The 22,185-nt window shown below is 37.6% G+C and overlaps 1 protein-coding gene and 1 non-coding gene across 2 annotated transcripts; one reads left to right on the top strand and one right to left on the bottom strand.

The window, feature by feature from the left end:
- Positions 1-671: 671 nt before the first annotated feature.
- LOC107643632 (ninja-family protein AFP3) lies at positions 672-5,331 on the top strand. The gene is made up of 2 exons (XM_016347334.3): positions 672-2,097; positions 4,710-5,331. Exons 1-2 carry the CDS (start codon positions 1,290-1,292, stop codon positions 5,120-5,122), a joined length of 1,221 nt encoding a protein of 406 aa, XP_016202820.1. The 5' UTR covers positions 672-1,289; the 3' UTR covers positions 5,123-5,331.
- A 9,580-nt stretch (positions 5,332-14,911) lies between these two features.
- LOC148564459 (small nucleolar RNA R71) lies at positions 14,912-15,018 on the bottom strand. Its single transcript, XR_015884866.1, has one exon. It is a non-coding gene; the product is annotated as a small nucleolar RNA R71 (small nucleolar RNA).
- Positions 15,019-22,185: the final 7,167 nt, after the last annotated feature.

Here is a 22,185-nt window from a genome sequence, read left to right as displayed (position 1 = left end):
TGACGCAGAGCAAAAAGATAGAGATGTAGAAGCGAAAAAGATCGCGGTTTATGGACGTTTACAATTCACATATAAACCGCGATACCTCTATTACGAATTATGTGTAGTTTGACTTCAAATGTAATCTGTGAGACGGACCCTATAACAATTTACATTTATTTGTAAACCATGAATCTCTGTTGCAGTTTACATAATTTATTAAAAAAATATATTTTAGTATCTATTTTACAAAATATGTATTTTGATGAAAGTAAAAATTAAATTATTTATTTTAATAAATTGACCAAAAAATAATTTATGCCAAAAAATAAACATAAAATTTGCTCCCTTAACCACTTTTTTGGTTGAGTTAATAACACACTTAAGAAAATCAAAATAAACCTGCAATCCATGATGGTTAGTTGCAAGCCACGCGTCCACTTATTTGTTTTCACATTTTTAACTGACACGTGGCAAGTTGATTCTGCCTCTCAGTTTATCCCAACACGTGTTCCTACAGCGACAAGTTGCTGACAGCGACCCCAATTGCTAAAGCACAAACATTTTGCAGTGAAAAACTGTGTCAGTCACAACACGTGTCACCAGCACACCCTCCCAGAATAGCCACGTGGCTCACAATCCACACACTGCTTGTCACATCCTAGGGGCATTCTCGTCATCCCATAAATATTATTCCTCCAACTTCTCTTTTTCCTCTCAATTCTTCTCTTCTCCTCTTGCTTCCTTTTGATTCCTTTCAACTCTTCGGTGTCTTTCCCTTTCATTTTTTTTTTCACAATTTTAGTCTCATTCCTCTGTACTGATAAACGAAGAAGAGAGGTGGGAAAATGAAAAATTAGCAACCTTTAATATTTTTTTGCTTCTTATATTTTACTAGGGCTTCTTCGAAATTGCGAATATAGAAATTTCATTGATTGATTTCAAAATATCTTCCTTTTTTTTTTCAAGAAAAAAAAAACGTTGCGATCGGGGAAGGTGGTGCTTTTTTGTGTGTGTCACTGTTGTTATTTCTGCATTATTGGATGAGGCAGAATGATTTCCTTCTGGTATTTTGCTCATTCGAATATGATAATCGTCACCATCACCTTCATCATCATCATCATTCATTGATTCACCATCAACGCCACCGTAGCCACCACCAATCTTCTTCATCTATGTAGCCACCACCAATCTTCTTCATCTATGCACACTTGCGGTGTAACTAGAGAAAGTAGCTAGCTCTGGCTGTTTCTTAGCCGTTTTGTTGTTTTCCTTTCTTTCTTCTTTCCTGTGTATGGTACGAGACATTGATGTTGAATCATCATCACTTTCATCCTCATCCATATCATCATCATCAGATGGAGAATTACCCAAGAGATCTACTTCAGAGATTCGTTGACGTGTCAACTAGTGCTGGTAACACTAGTGAAGATATCACACAAATACAACAAGAACAACAGCATCATCAGCAAGCTAAAGAGTATGTAGAAGAAAAAGAAGCAGAAGATGCCGATGAAGAAGTTGAGCTGAACCTAGGTCTCTCTTTAGGGGGTAGATTCGGCGTTGACAAGGACGCAAAGAAGAAGCTCACGCGCTCTTCTTCAATAGTTGGTACAATGCCTCTTTTCCGGGAAGACCGGCCGACGGAGCCGTCACATGTGGCAGCGTATCCAGCGGCGCTGATGAGGACATCATCACTGCCGACGGAGACTGAGGAGGAGTGGAGGAAGAGGAAGGAATTGCAGACTTTGCGGCGGATGGAGGCCAAGAGGAGGAGATCCGAGAAGCAGAGAGTTGTGCGGTCGGAGAAGGAATCCGGTGGTGGCGCCGGAGCCGGAATCGGTAGTGGTTTGGAAGAATTGGAGGGTGGTGCAGGTGCAAGTGCAACAACAATGGGTTTGAATAGATTCGGTTCTTCAAATTTGGCGGCACAACCTTTTGGGGTGCCAAATTGGGGTGCAAGGCAAGTGGTTCTTGGTGATGTTTTGGGAAAAGGGAAAATTGGTGATAGTGGCGGCTTTCAGGGTTTGTTTGCACAACCTTCTTCTCAATGTTCTGCAGAATCTCAAGGGGGAAGTTCCTCATCAGTGTCTGAAATGGAGAGCAAGCCTTTTCTAGGTATAAACAGCAATAACAAAGTTTATAATGTTTCTTATTTGTTTTGTTTTGATCATTTTTTTTTTGCCTTACAATGAGCATCGAATTTTGATTGGGTGAAATTGGTTGACTTAAGTGTTTGTTTGGTGGTGTGGATGTAATGATGTTTGATCCTTTTTTGAGTTTTTGTGTGTGTTTTGTATTATGGTGATGGTGGTGGGAATGGAATTTATTTAACTACACAATGATTGATTATGACACATTCTTCTGTTCTTTTAGTTCTATATTCTTTCCCTTTTTGTTACCTTTTTTTTTTAAATAAAAACACACACACATGTATGTATATGTATGAACGGTATGTGTCTGGTTTTTGTGAATAGGTTGATAACAAGGTGCTGATGGAGGGAATAAAGCGCACAAAAGATGTGATTCTCTTGCCAATTTGTTACCATACTTTCTATGCTGAATTTTTGAACAATAACTTAAGTGGATATGACTGATATAGAATCATTATTCTTGGTTAGCTACTTGCAAGTGGACAAAAAATTTAGTGAAGATTCGAGAGTGATCCTTTGAGCACCATATTGATTTGATTTCGGCTTAATTAAAGTTGCTCGACTTGGGAAACTCCTTAATTTTAGTTCACCGTATGCTTGTTGTGTTTCTGAAATTGGAATGGTTATACAGTTAATGCAATCCGAGTTTGTCTCTTGTCGTCTATAGACATAATAGTCTTTAAACCAAAGCACAATGAAACTTATTGATCTGTGCATCTCAAACTGTGATATTGAGGTTTTCATTTTCTTGTCTCTTGCATGGTAGAAGTTACTTAGGTTTTTCTTTCGCACATGATTGATGCATCTACATAGAAGCTTTGCATTAGACTGAATTATTGCATCCGAAGTAGGAAAGTAGATGTTGCCTTTGTTGATGATAACTCTTGGATTTACTAGGGACTTAGGCTTGAATAGTCACCATTGTTTTCAAGTATGCATTCCTCCAAATTAATGGCTTCTCCACTTAAGGTTGATAGATAAATCATCCAAGTGATTGGTCAAATTTCATGGGCCTTGGAGTTAATTTGTACAGCTTCCTCTATCGGTGCTGACCTGAGAAGCTGAAGATTAAGCACATGAAATAGCATTAGATAGTAGAGAAAGGTTTATTCAAGTATACATTTCTGTCACGTGCTTTGTGGCATCAATTTGTCTGATAAACATAGTTTTGTGTGTGATATATAATTGGTATTTTTTTTTCTCCTGTAGTATTTTGCATGTCTTGTTAGTTAGGGATGGATACTGTTTGATTTCCCATGTGCTAAACTAAATGCTGTTTTAATGTTTTATTTGTTGAAAGTTGAAAAATACATGAGTGATGTTATAATAGAGCTTGAAATGTTGCTATGTAATATTATTGAACTTCAATGTGTCAAAACTTAAAACAAGAAGAGTTTTGATGACCTTGGTATTATCTGTTTCTTGCCTTGTAAAAGACCTATTCTGCCGTTATACTATTTCTGCTGCATGGTTTGTGTTGTTGAAGCTCACTAATTTTGCAAGGCACTAATATATTGAATAGCCATTCTGATTTGCAACGATGTCCTTTACTTTCTCCCAAAATTTTCCCTTCTTGGGTTTTCCTGCTTTTTGTTTGGCTAGATCAACATGGGAAGGGGGAGCCAACTACCGGGTCTGGTGGACTAGTAACCAAACAAAACCATTATGGTTACACTCTGCCTTAACTGTTGAACAAAATATTGTGGTCATTCCATGATGTTTTATTATTCTTTTGGAAACTTGGTATCATATAGTATTATTACTGCTGTGGCAACAATAGTATACTTTGGCGGAATTAATTCAGTTTTTTTCTAAATCAAATCAGATTAAAATATTGTGGTAGTGTCGTCTTAGGTTTTAGGTCTTTAAAGTGTTCCATCACAACCGGTGTTCATAACTTGTTAATGTATCTTCTATCATTTTAAGTTAATGCTAAATATTTCTCAAGACATTTATTTTTTTGAGAATTTTCTGAATCCCAATGAAGAGGAGAAGCTAATCTGTATGGCTTAAAGGATAACATGAAGTTTTCTATATGTTGGTACAATTTGGATCTTGGATAGGTTATATTCTCAAATAAGTTTAGCTGCGTAGATGTGGTTGATGTGGAGAAAATAGTTTTCTATCTAAAGATAATATGAATTTTCTATCTGTAGTTGTGTAGATAACGATTTGGATCTTGGATAGGTTATGTTCTGAGATAGTTTAGTTGGGTAGATGTAGTTGAGTTGCTGCAGTCAAGTTTGGACATTCACCGAGTGCTGTAGGTTCTGTTGCAACTTCCATCATGTTGTGCTTGGAATGTGAAAGCTGATTTTTGTATCAGATGTTTCTTCCTTCCCATCTTTGTTGAGAAATTGTACTGTACTATCATCATTATGCTGTTGCTAGGACATTGTTATGGACTACATATGGATTTTTTTTGTCTTCCATTTTGTATTAGCTGTCGGTTTTTATTTTTTATTTTTATGATTGTGTTTTGTATTTACTTTTGCATTTTTTACATAATACCTATACCAAAATTTCGAGAAGGAAGACTCTCCTGTTTTATTTCATATATTTTTTTTTTCTCTGCAGGACGGAGCAGTTGTGGTGAAGCTAGAAGCCCTGCTAGTAATCAGTCCTTACAGGAACGAAGAAGCAGTCAGGATGCTGTTGGGGGTTCAGGGGCGAAGACAAACGAGAATGTGAGCAGAAGTTCCAGAGCTGAGATGGATAATCCATCTAAGAAACCGAACAAGGCGAGAGAAATTGGGACAAATTCAATGGAAGACATGCCTTGTGTATTTACAAAAGGGGATGGCCCTAATGGAAAAAGGATAGAGGGTATCTTGTACAAATATGGTAAAGGAGAGGAAGTGAGGATAATGTGTGTGTGCCATGGAGATTTTCTCTCCCCAGCAGAGTTTGTTAAGCATGCTGGTGGTGGTGATGTTGCTCACCCACTAAGGCACATTGTTGTAAACCCTTCTGCTGCTCCTTTTTTGTGATTGGAGTGTCCCTTTTTCAACAGTTTAGGCTTGTAACATAGGTTACATTGGAGAGACGACTAATGTTTACTTTGTTCCATAGTCAGTGTCTCCATTCTTGGGCTATAGAATGCAACAATGGTATATTTATATAGATGCCATTTTGTACTGGAAAGGAAAGTTAGATTCTCCATTTTCATATCTTTTATTTGTTGATTACATGTTTCCAAGTGTACAAGTGCATATGCAATTCTCAAGGATAATAATTGATAATTGTCTGTTAGTTGCTTTGAATACAGAGAATCTTTTTTAACTTGTGAAATTTATTATGCCATTGAAAAAAATGAATGATAGACAACTTCGATAGATCTTATTAGGAAAATTTTACTTCATTGTAATAATTTTTCTCGCCACCTCAGTGAATTTATGCGTATATATAGACCTAATATAGTCATTTTACAAGAGACTAGAACTAGTGGTGAACAAGTTAGAAGGTCTATTAATAGATTTGGCTTTGATTATAGTATCATCGTGATTGTTGATGCAGATTTTTGCAAATTACTATCTACAAGTGTACCGAATTGTATTAAATAATACTACGGGAGTAGATTATTTTTACGAGAATTAATCCCGGATTAAGTAAATAATGGTCAATTAATTAATTTAGTCAGGCAATTAGAATTTAGGGTTTTAGAATTCCTTAACATAAAACAATGAATAAAAGGCAAACAGTAAATGGTTGAAAGAGTAATATGATTAAAAGAGTTTAGGTTTTAGAAATGTTGAACTTTAAGAAGAATGCTTTTCACTCTATACTTTAATCTTGCAAGATATATCTATGACATATCACTAGTAATCAAATTCCAATTCATTGGTAATTCAATTTTTCTTAGGGTGTGTGCGGTTGGGGGAATATTAAAGTATTCCCAGAAATGTTTAGATGGGAATAAGAGAACTTTTATTCCTATATTTGTTTCAAAATTTAAAAATATATTCCTAAGTAATTTTTATTCTCTGAAATTAAAATATCACTAATTTAATTTCTATTTCCTCCTGGTTATCTTTAATTCCAATGAGAATAGAATGTGTATAATAAAGTAAAAAAAATCTTAGTAGAGCATATTCTCTACCTCTTCTTCAAATTCATAGAGGATCTACTAGCATCGGTGCCGTCTCGCCGTCGATTTGAGTTTGCACCATCACTGCAAACCTCATTCTAGAAGGAAGATTCACCTCGGTTCACCGCTACTGCATTTTTGCCGCTATTGCGGTGACTCTGTTCGGATCCTTCACGTCGTGTGGTCGGGCGTTTGGCCTCTCTCCTCCATCTGAGCTCGACTGCTCGTGCATCTCTCGCCTCCGCGTTTATTCGAGATATGCTTCCTGCTGGTGTCATCATCGCGCCTTCCTCACCTGTCTCCCTCCTCGCATCTCAGCAATAACCACCAGAGAGAGTTTAATTTGTCTTCTGCAATCTTGTTCATCTTTTTCAAGTACAAGATTTCTTCAGGTAAGAATTTGGGTTAAGGATACTGAATATTTATGTATCCATGGTTGCTTGTCATCTTAGAAATTTAGGTATTCATCTATGTTTCTCTCTAATATTTTTTTTTTTAAAATTGTTAGTGCTGTAATTGTCTTTCTACTAGAACCTGTGGTTTGACCTTGTTTCTGTTTAAATTTTATTTTTTATTTGTTATTTAATTTATTTATTATTTGGCTGAACTCTATTTGTGCTGTGAGTTATTTGGTGAATGTTGGAAATGGTGACTGCTTTTTGTAGAGTTGCAAATATATGTTGATGACTTTTATTGCCAACAATGAAATATATGACATATGATGTAGTTTATGGTAGTATTTGATTTATTCGTTACATATGTTAGTGAAATTTGATTTGTTTATGACATATTTGACTGTTTACTTCGTGTAATGTTGTCCAACTTGCCATTTTTAAAAGCTTACTGAAAGAAGTTCTATCATGAAAGATGTTGTGCTTGGCTGCATTTATACATAATGAATTAATATAAAGATTTGCTAAGAGAGAATGTGTATTATGTATTGATTATAGTTGCCATATATGATTATAGTTTAGGTAAAAAGAAACTAAGAGCATTAAAAGAGTGCACATACGAGCAAGCATGCATGCATTCATTTCAGAATTTCACAGGCATATGCATTCTTTTTCTTTTCAAAGTGATATTGATTTGTATGAAGTTCTATTCTAATACTTGTTGTCTTTTTTAGCATTCTGTGTTTGTCAAGCATACAAATAGATAAAAGTTTCATTTTAGTCCTTTAAGCTTTATGAATTAGTCACTTGAGTCCCTAATATTCAAATATTAACTTTACTCCCTGAAGTTGAAAAATATGAGTCATTAGTGGTTTTGCCTCAGCGAACACACTACTAAAGTATATTCCAAATAAAGTAATTTCAGTGGTTAATCACCATGCTACTTACTGCATTCTTAGTCTAGTGTAATAATTTCTTTGTAAATGAGTTATTGATCTAATCATATCTTATTGTTGCCATGTTCTGCAATAGATTATAATTTAGATATAAAGCATGCTTTTTCCAAAGTACTTATTAGTTATTAATCTATAAATAAAAATTGTTGAATATACTTTGTTACTTGCTTATTAATCTGCTTATGAAAATAATTTTATTTGTGTTATTTTCTATTTATTAATCTGTAAAAAATGGAAGAGAATTCTCGACCTAATTCAAAGAAAACTAAGTATCAATGAACACCACACGGAGACGCCAAACTAATTGAATGTTTGGTAGAGCTTGTAACTACTTCTTGAAAGTGTGACAATGGCACATTTAAATCTGGTTATGAAAAATATTTAGAAAAAATGCTCCATGAAAAGATCCTTGGATGTGATCTTAAGGTACAATTTTTTTACATAATACTTGTCTTTTTCATTTACAATTGTATAGTTTGTTAATTAGATGTTCTAATTCTATTTATTAGGCAAATCATTTATAGTTTGTTAATTTACAATAGAAGAATGCCTTTTTGGATGAATTGTGGTGCCGCTATACCAAATTCAGTTTATTGAATTTAGTCTTAGTAGTAATAACTCTAAATTGTGATGCTATATTTAGGCTAATTCACACATTGAATTAAGGGTGAAATTGCTAAAGAGACAATATTTTGCAATAGTTGAGATAATGGGTGTAAATTTCGGTTAATTAATAAATAATTAACTAATAGATTAATTATGAGCCAAGAAAATTAGAAATTTAATTTTATAGTTCGGAAAAGCAAAAATATTTAGGATACACATTGAAACACTAATCATAAAGGTTTTGTCCCAAAATTAGGCCAAACGCACCAAAAGTCAACCTTGGGCCATACTTGGACCCAAGGCCCATACACTAATACCCCTTGCCCTAAAACACTTCAGCCACAATATTCCTAAGTGAAAGAGAAAGAGAGAAAAGGTGATGGGGGAGGAAGAACAAATGCCCTGTGTCACTATTCACACGTCACACTAAATTGCTCATAACTTTCGATTCGTATTTTCGATTGACGAGCCGTTTGGGCCACGAGTTGGTCTCGGAATTCTCTTCAAATCTTTCTACATAAAGTGGTAAGAAACGCAAAATTTCTCACCTAGTTCTCCCTTCTCTTCACTTTCATGTTTTTAGTTTTGGGTATTGAGAACTTTTGTAATTTTGATGTTTTAGGAGTACTCTAGTATGAGCTATTGCTGTGTTTTATCCATATGATCAACAGGTAAAGGTGAGAAACTCTTATCCTCTTTGAATTTTTTAATTTCATGAAGGTTAGGTATTGAGAATTGTGATTATGTATGAATTGGTGAAAAATTAGATTGAATAGTGAAGCGGATTTTGAAAACTACAAATTAACCAGTAAGTGCACCGGGTCATACCAAGTGGTGCACGAAATTGACTTCGCAATATTCGCACAGATAGACCAGCAAGTACACCGGGTCGTCCAAGTAATACCTCAGGTGAGTGAGGGTCGATCCCATGGAGATTGTTAGTTTGAGCAAGCAATGGCTACCTTGTAGATCTTAGTCAGGCGATTTGAAAAGATGATAGTTGTTATGAAAAATGCATAAAACAGATAAATAAAAAAATGTTACTAGATAGATATGAAGTCAGTGATGAGAGAACGGTTGAGGCTTCAGAGATGCTTCTTCCTTCTAGATCAACTTTTCTCACCATCTACTCCAACTTCTGATGATTTATTCCATGGCAGGCTGTAAATGACTAATGCCAGGTCAGTGGTCATTAGCCTCCTCTGCTTTAGATCAAACGCCAGGTCAGTGGTCATCCAATCTGAATGGGGTTGAAGCTCCTGCAGTCCATTCTCTTGGTGATCCTACTCAAGGCACCACAGACAAGCTCGCATCTTCCAGATCAGAGAATGTTGCGTCCTAGTTCTAGCCTATACCACAAAGGCCCTAATCGCCCTGTACCTCGGTTGCACTGATGTCTCCAAGTACCCAACGAAGTCGTGGATTAGCCATTTAAGAGATGTATAATCAAGCATGTGGTTCAGTACTATCCGATCAAGGACTCGCAAGAACCCATGTGAAATAGGGATGACAATCAAGTTACACTCCTAATTCGTTAGGATGAAGAACGAAGATACATCTTAGAATGTAATCAAGCATAGATTGAAATAGAATAGTGATATTATTAATCCATAAGAATTAGCAAAGCTCTTAACCTTAACCTAGGAGGTTAGTAACTCATACTGTACAATAATGTTCGAAAGTAAAAGTGGGGGAAGAAGATCCTAAACATGGGTGATCTCCTCCTTAAATAGTAATCTAATGACTAAAAATTACATAAATAAGATAAACTAGTCTTGTAGTGCCCACTTGGTGAGTGTTTGGACTGAACTTGAGTGAAGCCACGAGTTGGTACTCCCTCTGGGGCATTGGATGCCAACTTTGGACTCCTGAATGGGCATTGGATGCCAGCTGCTCCCTTTTGGGCATTGGACGCCAGGAATGGGGTTGGTGGCTGGCGTTGAACGCCAGTTTTGGGTCTTCATTTCAAAAGCAAAGTATAGACTATTATATATTTCTAGAAAGCCCTGAATGTTAGCTTTCCATAGACATTGAGAGCGTACCATTTGAACTTCTGTAGCTCCAGAAATGATCTTTCGAGTGCATGGAGGTCAGAATCTGACAGCATCTGCAGTTCTTTCTCTATCTCTGAATCGGACTTTGCCAAAACTCCTCAATTTCAGCCAGAAAATACTTGAAATCATCATAAAACACAAAAACTCAAAGTAGTATCCAAAAATGTGAATTTTGCACTAAAACCTATGAAAATATAATATAACTTAAACAAAACATAACAAAAACTATATGAAAATGATGCCAAAAAGCGTATAAAATATCCGCTCATCAGAACACCAAACTTAAACTCTTGCTTGTCCCCAAGCAACCAAAAACAAAGTAGGATTAAAATGAAGAGAACAATACAATAAATCTCAGAATTTTCAATGACGCTCAGTTTCAATTAGATGAGCGGGACTAGTAGCTATTCACTTTTGAATAGTTTTGGCATCTCACTTTCCTTTGAAGCTCAGAATAATTGGCATCTTTAGGAACTTAGAATCCAGATGATATTATTGACTCTCCTAGTTCAGTTCTTTTTTATTCTTGAACACAGCTTCTTTTAAGTCTTGGTCGTGACCCTAAGTGCTTTGTTTTCCAGTTTTACCACAGGATACATAAACGCCATAGACACTTAACTGGGTGAACCCTTTAGGATTGTGATTCAGCTTTGCTAGAATCCTCAGCCAGTGGTATCTAGAGTTCTTAAGCACACTCTTTTGCTTTGGATCATGACTTTAACTGCTCAGTCTCAAGCTTTTCACTTGACACTTTCACACCACAAGCATATAGTTAGGGAAGCAGCTCATTTGAACTCTTTAGGCCAAGATTTTGTTTCTTTTAGGCCCTCCTAACCATTGATGCTCAAATCCTTGGATCCTTGCTTTTGCCTTTTGGTTTAAAGAGCTATTGACTTTTTCTTTCTCTTTCTCTTTCTTTTTCTGCTTTCTCTCTTTTTTTTTCCGCTTCTTTTCTTTTTCTTTTTCTTTCTTTTTGCTACTTTTTCTTGCTTCCAGAATCAATTTATGGATTTTTGCAGATTACCAACAATACTTTTCTTTTTTCATCATTTTTTCTAGAGCCAACATTCTTAATTCCAACATTAAATATGCACTATTCATTCATGCATTCAGAAAGTAAAAGCAATGCCACTACATCAACATAATTGAACTATTCTTATGATATAACTCGAAATTCAAGTATCTCCCTTTTATTTTTCAAATAAAATTTTCTTTCAAGAAAGGTGAGAGATATATGGAATATTTCATAGCTTTAAGACATAAAATAAGGATGATCATGCACTAGAAATAGACAACAAGATAAAATACATGGAAAACAGAAAAATAACATAGGCAATAGGGGATTAAGGGAACGGGTCCACCTTAGTGATGGTGGCTACTACTCTTTCTGGAGAATCCAATGGAGGGCTTGATTTCTTCTATGTCTCGTCCTTGCCTCTGTTGTTCTTCCCTCATGGCTCTTTGATCTTCTCTTATTTCATGGAGGATGGTAGAATGCTCTTGGTGTCCCATCCTCAGCTGATCCATGTTGGAGGTCAATTCTCCTAAAGAAGTATTCAGTTGATCCCAATAACCTTGGGGTGGAAGATGCATCCCTTGAGGCATCTCAGGGATTTCTTGTTGAGGCTGCTCCACATGCTCTTGTTGAGGTGCATGTGTAGGCTATCTAGTTTGCTCCATCCTTCTTTTAGTGATGGATTTTTCCTCGTCAATGGGGATGTCTCCTTCTATGACAATTCCAGCTGCATTGCATAAGTGACATATAAGGCAGAGAAACGCCAACCTTGCTAAGGTGGAAGGCTTTTCAGCTTTCTTGTACAATTCTTGAGGTATTACCTCGTGTACCTCAACCTCATCTCCAAGCATGATGCAGTGAATCATGATGGCTCGGTTAATGGTAACTTCTGACCAATTGCTAGTAAAGATGATAGAGCGTTGGATGAATTCCAATCATCCTCTAGCTGCGGGTTTGAGGTCAAGCCTTCTCAGTTGGATAGGCTTGCCTTAAGCATCCCTCTTTCACTGAGCTCCTTCCACACGAATATCTGAAAGGACTTGATCCAGCTTCTGATAAAAATTGTCTCTTCTAGTGTAAGGATGTGGGTCTCCTTGCATTATTGGCAAAAGGAGCGCCAACCTTACACTCTCTGGGCTGAAATCCAAAGGTCGCCCTCGGACCATGGTGCTCCAATTTTTGGGATGTGGGTTCACACTAGTGTCATGATTTTTAGTGACCCATGCATTAGCATAGAACTCTTGCACCATCAAGATTCCAACTTTCGGATAGGATTGGTTAGGACTTCCCAACCTCTCCTCCAGATTTCTCGTCGGATCTCCGACTACTTGATGCGTGAGCATCTTTCCTATCTTTTCCTAGTGAATTTGCATTTAAATTGTTGAGTTTAATTAAGAATTAATTATCTTTTAGCCACTATGGATGCTACTTTGAGTCTTGTGCAATTCTATTTATTTTAGGTAGCATTTGGTTGGATTTGATGGAGTTTCTGCAAAGAAAAAGAAGAAACCAAGGAGTTGACTAGCGAGGAGCGACGCGTGCGCGTGCCTGACGCGTGCGCGTGCCTGACGCGTACGCGTGAAAAGAGAAGTTGCACAACAACGCGTGCACGTACCTGACGCATACGCGTGACACGCGAAGCAGACCATCGACGCGTACGCATGACTGACGCGTACGCGTGACATGCGCCACGTGCAGAAAACGCAGAAAAACGCTGGGGTGATTTCTGGCTATTTTGACCCTATTTCTAGCCCAGAAAACACAGATTAGAAGCTGCAGAGTAGACGAAACAAGGGGTCCCCATCCATCAATTGAAGACATGCTGATTGCTTTAATTAATTCTGATTTAAATTTAAATTTTAAAATAGGAAAAGATATTATTTTAATTTTAGAAGATAGATTTTAAATTAATTAGGATTAGATATAAAAGGAGATTGGAATTACTCTAGAGAAAATCCCATTCCAGACTACCAAAGTATATTTTATCAGAATCCTTATTTTTCTCTCTGAACCATGAGCAACTAAACCTCCACTGTTAAGGTTAGGAGCTCTATCTATTGTCTGGATTGATTTTATTGTTTTTCTATTTTAATTCATGTATTAATTTATATTTCGAGAATTGTTTTCGTTCTTTATTTTATGAATTTGGGTGGAACGGAAGTATGACCCTCTTTCTAATTGAGTTCTTGTATAACTTGGAAAAGCTCTTTACTTGAACAACAGCTTGAAAACATATTCTCCTAATTTTTAATTATCTGGATTTAACAGGATACGTGACATATAATCCTCTTATATTTGGGTAATTAGAATTTTTGTGGCATATAACTAGAATTGAACTTCACCCCCTAATCGGAATTAATTGACCAAGGAATTGGCTGTTGATGAATTTTAGAGGAGACTAGAAAGGTCTAAGGAATTAGGGTCTGGTCACATATAGTTGCCATAAATTGAGTCTTGCATGATTAAAATAAATTAATAAGAAAAGTCAATCCAGAAAATAGATAACTCTGAAACCTTAACTGCTCTTTCAATACTTTATTCCCAACTTATTTACTTGCTTTTCTTTAATATTCTTGCTATTGTTTAATGTCTTTGAACTCTTAAACACTATTTTCTGTTTGCCTAACTAAACCAATTAATCAACCATTGTTGCTTAGTCCATCAACCCTCGTGGGATCGACCCTCACTCACCTGAGGTATTACTTGGTACGACCTGGTGCACTTGCTGGTTAGTTTGTGGTTGTAAATTTCCGCACCAAGTTTTTGGTGCCGTTGCCGGAGATTGACTGTGATTAACAACTATCAGTTGTTTGATTGGTTAGATTAAGTGTTTTAGTTTTAAATTTATTTAAATTTTGCCTTATTATTTTCGAAAATTTCTTTAACAATAGTATTAATATTTTTCCTTAATTTCTGAAATTAAGTTTGGTGTTACCTAGTTAAATTTATTTTAATTTTCCTGTTTATTTTTTCTGTTAATTTTCGAAATTTTGTTATTTAATTTATGTTATTATTTTCGAATTTATTTATTTAGTATTTTTATTTTATTTCTTTACACAAGTTACCTCACTGGGAGTTCTCTGCACTCTGACGTAGAGAATTCCATCTTTTCTTGTCTTCTGTCTGTTTATGAGCAGAAACAGGGACAAAGAACCTCTGTTAGACTTTGATCCAGAACCTGAAAGGACTTATAGGCGACATTTACAACAAGCAAGACTTTGCAAGGCTGCAGAATCCACCATAGATCACAATAATGCTGTTAATGTCAATGTGACAAATCCGAATGGGGATGATCAACAAAGGAGAGTGCTTGGCTCTTATTCTGCTCCTACTGTAGATCTTTATGGAAAAAGTATTGTAGTGCCTCCTATAGCTGCGAACAACTTTGAGTTGAAGCCACAATCGGTCACCCTGGTGCAACAAAACTGCCAGTATCATGGACTTCCCCATGAAGATCCAAATTAATTTATATATGATTTTCTGCAGATTTGTGATACCGTGAAGACAAATGGAGTGAACCTTGAGGTGTACAAACTCATGCTCTTCCCGTTTGCTCTAAGGGATAAAGCAAAACTATGGCTAGATTCCCAACCAAAGGAGAGTTTATATACGTGGGAGAAAGTTGTTACTGAGTTTCTTATTAAATTTTTTCCACCAAAGAAGCTGACTAAGCTTAGATCGGAGGTCCAGACTTTCAAGCAAAAGAAAGGTGAAACTCTTTATGAAGCTTGGGAGAGATACAAGCTACTGACTAGGCAATGCCCTCCGGACATGTTCTCCAAATGGACCCAATTAGATATCTTTTATGAAGGCTTGGGTGAGATGTCCAAGATAAGCTTAGATACTTCTGTGGGTGGTTCATTGCACAAGAAGAAGACACCAGAGGAGACTATTGAGCTTATTGAATTAGTGGCTAGCAACCAATATTTATACTCATCTAATAGGAATCCTGTGAACTCTGAGACCTCTCAGAAGAGAGGCGTGTTGGAAGTGGAAGCTGTTAATGCTCTTCTTGCTCAGAACAAGCTTATGTCTCAAAAAATAAATCTATTTACTCAGCAGATGGGTAGCATGCAAGTCTCAGCTATCAACACCCAAAATCCACCTCAAGAGGTCTCCTATGACATGGCATGTAACTTTGTACAAAATGATAATTATGATTATGCTCAATCCTCTTCTGAACAGGTCAATTACATGGGGAGTGGTCCTAGGAATCCCAACAATGATCCATATTCTAAGACATACAATCAGGGGTGGAGAAATCACCCAAATTTTGGATGGAGGGACCAACCTCAGAGACCTCAAAACTTTAACAATAATTCTCAGGGCGGCTTCCAACAGAACAATTACAATAACTGCCAATTTCAGTCTCAGCAGCAACAACCACCTCAGCAGGCAAACTCTAAATCCCAAGAAGATTCTAATTGGGAGATGATGAGGAGTTTTATGCAGAAAACCAGAGCCTCCATCATAAATTTAGAGGTGCAAATGGGCCAACTGAGTAAGCAAATACCTGAGAGGTCTACAAGTACATTTCTAGGTGATACAGTGGTGAACCCAAGAGAAGATTGCAAGGTTATTCAATTGAGAAGTGGTAAAGTAGCTGGCTCTGAGACCAAGGCCAATGAAGAGCTAGTTTAAAATGAAGCTCCAGAGGAGAAGAAGGGAGAAGTGGAGCACGCCCCTCCTAAGCGTACAGACAACCCATTCCCTGATTCTCTTGACACTTATTCTACGTTGCCAAAAGCTCCTGAATACAAGCCAAAAATGCCATATCGTCAGAGGCTTCAGAAGGCTTCCAAAGAAAAGCAATTTTCTAAATTTTTAGATATTTTCAAGAAGCTACAGATCAACATTCCTTTTGTAGAGGTCTTTGAGCAAATGCCTCTCTATGCAAAGTTAATGAAAGAGTTGTTGACCCACAAGAGGAATTGGAAGGAACAAAAGATAGTGGTGTTAACCAAGGAATGTAGTGCTATTATTCAACATAAACTTCCTGAGAAAATGCAAGATCCAGGAAGTTTTGTGATTCCTTGCACCATTGGAGATGTAACCATTCAGAGAGCTTTATGTGATCTTGGAGCTAGCATCAATCTCATGCCACTTTTAGTGATGAAAAAGCTTCAATTGAGGAGGTAAAACCCACTCGTATTTCTCTTCAACTTGTTGATCTTTCTATTAAATTACCTGTGGGTGTTGTTGAGGATTTACTTGTGAAAATAGGACCATTTATTTTTCCTATTGATTTTGTTATATTAGACATGGAAGAGGAGGTAAAATCCTCTATTATACTTGGTAGACCCTTTTTTAGCTACAGGTAGAGCTCTTATTGATGTGCAAAAGGGTGAATTAACCCTGAGGGTCAATGAAGAATAGGTGGTTCTGAATGTTTTTGAAGCTCTCAAGCACCCTAATGATTCTGAAGGGTGTATGAAAATAGATGTTATTGAACCACTTGTTCAAGAGGTACTGGAAGTTGAGGTACTTGATGACATTCTGGATCCCATTTCTGAGTATGAATTAGTGGAAGTTGATGATTCACCACCCCAGAAGGCTGAAGTCCACACGCCTAAAGCGGAGGAGGAAGCCCCCAAGCTTGAGCTCAAACCTTTACCTCATTCTTTGAAATACATGTTCTTGGGTAAAAATGATTCATATCCAGTGATTATTAGCTCTTCCCTAAAGCCTGAAGAGGAAGAGGCGCTTATTTCAGTGCTCAGGAGCCATAAAACAGCTCTTGGGTGGACCATTAGTGACTTGAAAGGGATTAGTCCAACCAAGTGTATGCACAAGATCCTCCTTGAAGATGATGCTAAACCAGTTGTGCAACCACAAAGGAGACTCAATCCAACCATGAAAGAGGTGGTCCATAAAGAGGTAATGAAATTATGGGAAGCATGTATTATTTATCCTATTTCTAACAGTCCTTGGGTAAGTCCTGTGTAGGTAGTTCCCAAGAAAGGAGGGATGACAGTGATCAAGAATGAAAAGAATGAGCTCAATTCCTACAAGAATAGTCACAGGATGGAGAATGTGCATAGACTACAGGAGGCTCAACACTGCTACAAGGAAGGATCATTTCCTCCTGCCTTTCATTGATCAGATGCTTGAGAGGTTAGCTGGTCATGCTTTTTATTGTTTTCTAGATGGATATTCTGGATATAATCAAATTACAGTGGACCCTCAAGATCAAGAGAAGATAGCATTCACATGCCCCTTTGGAGTATTTGCCTACAGGAGAATGCCATTTGGACTTTGTAATGCTCCAACAACTTTTTAGAGGTGTATGCTTTCAATTTTTTCTGACATGGTTAAAAAGTTCATTGAGGTATTTATGGATGACTTTTCTATTTTTGGTAATTCTTTTGAATCATGCCTTAAGCACTTATCTCTTGTCTTGAAACAGTGTCAAGAATCAAACCTTATTTTGAACTGGGAAAAATGCCATTTTATGGTTACAGAAGGTATTGTTCTGGGACACTGGATTTCAAGTAAGGGAATTGAGGTTGATAGAGCAAAGGTGGAGGTAATTGAAAAATTACCACCACCAACTAATGTTAAGGAAGTAAGGAGTTTCTTGGGTCATGCAGGATTTTATAGAAGACTTATAAAGGATTTTTCTAAAATTGCTAAACCATTAAGCAACCTGTTGGTTGCTGATGTGCCTTTTGTCTTTGATTCTGATTGCCTGCATGCTTTTGAAACTCTGAAAGCAAACCTTACCTCTGCTCCCATCATAGTCCCCCTGACTGGGATTTACCATTTGAATTAATGTGTGATGCTAGTGACTTTGCTATAGGAGTTGTTTTAGGACAGAGGCATGGTAAGCTTGTACATGTCATTTACTATGCCAGTCGTGTGTTAAATGATTCCCAAAAGAATTACACAACTACAGAAAAGGAATTATTAGTGGTTGTGTATGCTGTTGATAAGTTTAGGTCCTATTTACTGGGTTCTAAGGTTTACACTAACCATGCTGCTTTGAAGTACCTTCTAACCAAGCAGGACTGTAAACCAAGATTAATCAGATGGGTGTTGCTCCTTCAAGAGTTTGATATTGAGATAAAAGACAGAAAAGGGTCAGAAAATCAAGTGGCTGACCATCTTTCCAGAATTGAACCTGAAGCAGGAGTACAACCACCCACAGTTGTGACTGAGACATTTCCGGATGAGCAATTGTTCTTCATTCAGCAGGCTCCATGGTTTGCAGACATTGCAAATTATAAGGCCATGAATTTTATTCCAAGGGAGTACAGTAGGCAACAAGTGAAGATGCTATTGACTGATGCAAAGTACTACATTTGGGAGGAACCATACCTTTTTAAAAGGTGTTCAGATGGTATAATCCGAAGATGTGTTCCAGATGACGAAACACAGCAAATCCTTTGGCACTGTCATGGTTCTGATTATGGAGGCCACTTTGGTGGTGAGAGGACAGCTACAAAGGTCCTTCAGAGCAGGTTTTACTGGCCGACTCTCTTCAGAGACTCAAGAGAATTTGTGAACCACTGTGACAGATGTGAAAAACCCACAAATCTCCCTTCCAACCATGAAATGCCACAGCAGGGGATTCTTGAGGTTGAGTTGTTTGATGTGTGGGGTATTGATTTCATGGGACCTTTCCCACCCTCACATGCAAACAACTATATTTTAGTGGTAGTTGATTATGTGTCCAAATGGGTAGAAGCTGTGGCTCTACCCACCAATGTTGCCAAGGTGGTAATGAGCTTTCTTCAGATATATATATTTAGCCGGTTTGGTGTCCCAAGGACACTCATTAGTGATGGAGGCAGTCACTTCTGTAATAGACAGCTGGACTCTCTTCTGCAAAGATATGGACTCCGTCATAAGGTGGCAACCCCCTATCACCCTCAGACAAGTGGATAGGTTGAAGTTTCCAATCGGAAACTCAAGAAGATTCTAGAAAAGACCGTCAGTGTTTCAAGAAAGGACTGGTCTAGGAAGCTTGATGATGCTCTCTGGGCATACCGAACAGCGCACAAGACTCCCATTGGCATGTCCCCTTATCAGTTGGTTTATGACAAAGCCTATCACTTACCAGTTGAGCTAGAGCACAAAGCTTACTGGGCAATCAGGTATCTGAATCTTGATTCAGAAGCTGCAGGAATTAAGCGAATGCTTCAGTTGAATGAGCTTGATGAATTCAGATATTCAGCTTATGAGAATGCCAAGCTCTATAAGAAGAGAACCAAGCTACTGCATGACAAGCAGATTTCCATCAGAGTCTTTGAGCCAGGACAGAGAGTGCTTCTGTATAAATCAAGGCTCAAATTCTTTCCCAGAAAGCTGAAATCCCGGTGGTCAGGACCATTTGTGGATACCAGAGCTTCACCATATGGTCATGTAGAAATATAGGAAGAGAATTCTGACAGGAAATTTACAGTGAATGGCCAGAGGTTGAAGCACTATCTGGGAGGTGAGATTGATCGCCAGAGGACCGCTCATCTGCTGAATTAGCAGAACTGACTGTCAAGCTAGTGATGTTAAAGAAGCACTTGTCGTGAGGCAACCCAATAATTTTGTATCCTTAGTTATTTTTCATAGTAGTAGTTTTCTTACTTATTTGATTTTTATTGAGTTTTTACTATTTTTTTCTGATCATGCAGCTATTTTATAACAGGAACCGAACATTCAGGCGACAAAAAAAAAATGAGCACACGATGCGCAAGAATCGCTGACGCGTACGCATCATATGTGTGTGCGTGAAAAAAAATTGGACAGAATGTTGAGCAGGAGTGGGGCTAGAACTGTGCTGAGTGCACAAGCCACATCACGTGTACACGTACCTCACGCGTGCGCGTCACTGACGCGTACGCGTGACCCTGAAAATCGGCGTCAATGAGTGTTTGGGCAGAGAGTTGTGATGGCTTGGGGATGGAATTGTGCTAGAGGCACAAACTTGATCACGCGTATGCATCCCTAACGCGTGCGCGTTTGATGAGCGGATAATTTATACGCTTTTTGGCATTGTTTTTACATAGTTTTCAGTATGATTCAGTTAGTTTTTAGTATATTTTTATTAATTTTTAATTAAAAATCACATTTCTGGACTTTACTATGGGTTTGTGTGTTTTTCTGTAATTTCTGGTATTTTCTGGCTGAAATTGAGGGACCTGAGCAAAAATCAGATTCAGAGGTTGAAGAAGGACTGCAGATGCTGTTGGATTCTGACCTCCCTGCACTCAAAGTGGATTTTTTGGAGCTACAGAACTCCAAATGGCGCGCTTCTAATTGCGTTGGAAAGTAGACATCCAGAGCTTTCCAGCATTATATAATACTCCATACTTTGCCCGAGTTTAAACGATGCAAATTGGCATTGAACGCCAGTTCCATGTTGCAGTCTGGCGTTCAGCGCCAGAAACAAGTTGCAAAGTGGAGTTCAACGCCAGAAAAACGTTACAAACTGGCGTTCAACTCCAAGAATGACCTCTCCACGTGTAAACTTCAAGCTCAGCCCAAGCACACACCAAGTGGGCCCCGGAAGTAGATTTCTGCATCGTTTACTCATTTATGTAAACCCTAGTAACTAGTTTAGTATAAATAGGAGTTTTTACTATTGTATTTAGATCTTTAGTTTCATCTTTAGATCACGTTTGGGGGCTGGCCATTCGGCCATGCCTGGACCTTATCACTTATGTATTTTCAATGGTAGAGTTTCTACACACCATAGATTAAGGTGTGGAGCTCTGCTGTTCCTCAAAGATTAGTGCAAAGTACTACTGTTTTTCTATTCAATTCAACTTATTCCGCTTCTAAGATATTCATTCGCACTTCAATATGATGGATGTGATGATCGTGACAGTCATCATCATTCTCAACTTATGAACGCGTGCCTGACAACCACTTCCGCTCCACCTTAGATTGAATGGATATCTCTTGGATATTTAATACAGGGGACCGAGTCCGAGTTATTCGTGTCTTCGTGGTATAGGTTAGAACCCATGGATGGCCATTCCTGAGATCCGGAAAGTCTAAACCTTGTCTGTGGTATTCTGAGTAGGATCTGGGAAGGGATGGCTGTGACGAGCTTCAAACTCGCGAGTGCTGGGCGTAGTGACAGAGGCAAAAGGATAGTAAATCCTGTTCCAGTATGATCGAGATCCGACAGATGATTAGCCATGCAGTGACAGCGCATTGGACCATTTTCATAGGAGGATGGGATGTAGCCATTGACAACGATGATGCCCTACATAAAGCTTGCCATGGAAAGGAGTAGGATTGATTGGATGAAGACAGCAGGAAAACAGAGATCAGAGGAACGAAAGCATCTCTATACGCTTATCTGAAATTCTCACCAATGAATTACATAAGTACCACTATCCTATTTTATATTTTATTTATTTTCATCCACTATAATTTCTTAATACAATTTAATCCGCCTGACTGGGATTTACAAGGTGACCATAGCTTGCTTCAAGCCGACAATCTCCGTGGGATCGACCCTTACTCACGTAAGGTTTATTACTTGGACGACCCAGTGCACTTGCTGGTTAGTTGTACGAAATTGTGAAACATATATAAGATCATGAACGTGCATATTGAGTTTTTAGCACCGTTACCAAGGAATGGAATGATCACGATTTCGCACACCAAGTTTTTGGCGCCGTTGTCGGGGATTGTTCGAGTTTGGACAACTGACGGTTCATCTTGTTGCTCAGATTAGGTAATTTTATTTTAATTTTAAGCTTTTTGTTTTTATTATTCTTAATTTCGAAAAAAAAAATTCTTCTTTTTCGTTTTTCCCAAAATAATTTTCGAAAAATACAAAAAAAAATTTATAAAATCATAAAATAATTTTTGTGTTTCTTGTTTGAGTCTAGAGTCAAGATTTAAGTTTGGTGTCAATTGCATCTTTTTAATTTTCTAAAAATTATTTTTGAAAATTTCATGCATTGCATTCTTCATGATCTTCAAGTTGTTCT

Source organism: Arachis ipaensis, chromosome B5 (assembly GCF_059453495.1).
Source record: "Arachis ipaensis isolate K30076 ecotype BB chromosome B5, ASM5945349v1, whole genome shotgun sequence".
Classification (NCBI taxonomy): Eukaryota; Viridiplantae; Streptophyta; class Magnoliopsida; order Fabales; family Fabaceae; genus Arachis; species Arachis ipaensis.
Note: the sequence above shows the minus strand (reverse complement) of the source record. Positions and strands in the feature narration are given on the sequence as shown.

Coding starts and splice junctions, on each gene's coding strand:
- LOC107643632 (XM_016347334.3), top strand. CDS start 1,290: ATGTTGAATCATCATCACTTTCATCCTCATCCATATCATCATCATCAG. Junction 2,098..4,709: donor GGAGAGCAAGCCTTTTCTAG/GTATAAACAGCA, acceptor TTTTCTCTGCAG/GACGGAGCAGTTGTGGTGAA.